Source organism: Myotis davidii, unplaced genomic scaffold (genome assembly GCF_000327345.1).
Source record: "Myotis davidii unplaced genomic scaffold, ASM32734v1 scaffold807, whole genome shotgun sequence".
NCBI classification, from domain to species: domain Eukaryota; kingdom Metazoa; phylum Chordata; class Mammalia; order Chiroptera; family Vespertilionidae; genus Myotis; species Myotis davidii.
Genome location: NW_006298272.1, coordinates 1,002,057 through 1,002,391, shown reverse-complemented (window position 1 = coordinate 1,002,391; position 335 = coordinate 1,002,057). Strand labels below are relative to the sequence as shown.

General features: G+C 58.2%; 1 protein-coding gene across 1 annotated transcript in view; it reads left to right on the top strand.

Annotated features, from left to right (window-relative positions):
- Positions 1 to 335, top strand: part of CSMD1 (CUB and Sushi multiple domains 1) — a 710,708-nt gene that overhangs the window by 557,193 nt on the left and 153,180 nt on the right. The window contains exon 23 of the mRNA XM_015570591.1: positions 3 to 46. Within this exon, the coding sequence (XP_015426077.1) occupies positions 3 to 46 (44 nt within the window). The remainder of the gene's footprint in view (positions 1 to 2; positions 47 to 335) is intronic.

Genomic DNA, 335 nt, shown 5'->3' with positions numbered 1-335 from the left:
AGCTGGGACCGCAGAGTGTGGGACCAGCCCCTGCCCTCCTGCGTGGGTGAGTGGGGCCCGCTCCCGCGGGGGCCGACCGGAGCCCGTGGCGCTACCACTGCTGTCCCAGCGCCGTGTTCATGCTCCTGACATTTGTGTAGGATTTTAAAATATATATATATATATTTATTGATTTCAGAGAGGAAGAGAGAGGGCGCGAGAGATAGAAGCATCAGTGATGAGAGAGAAGCATTGATCGGCTGCCTCCTGCACGCCCCCCACTGGGGATCATGCCCACGACCCGGGCCTGTGCCCTGACCGGGAATCCAACCCTGACCTCCTGGTTCATTGATCAA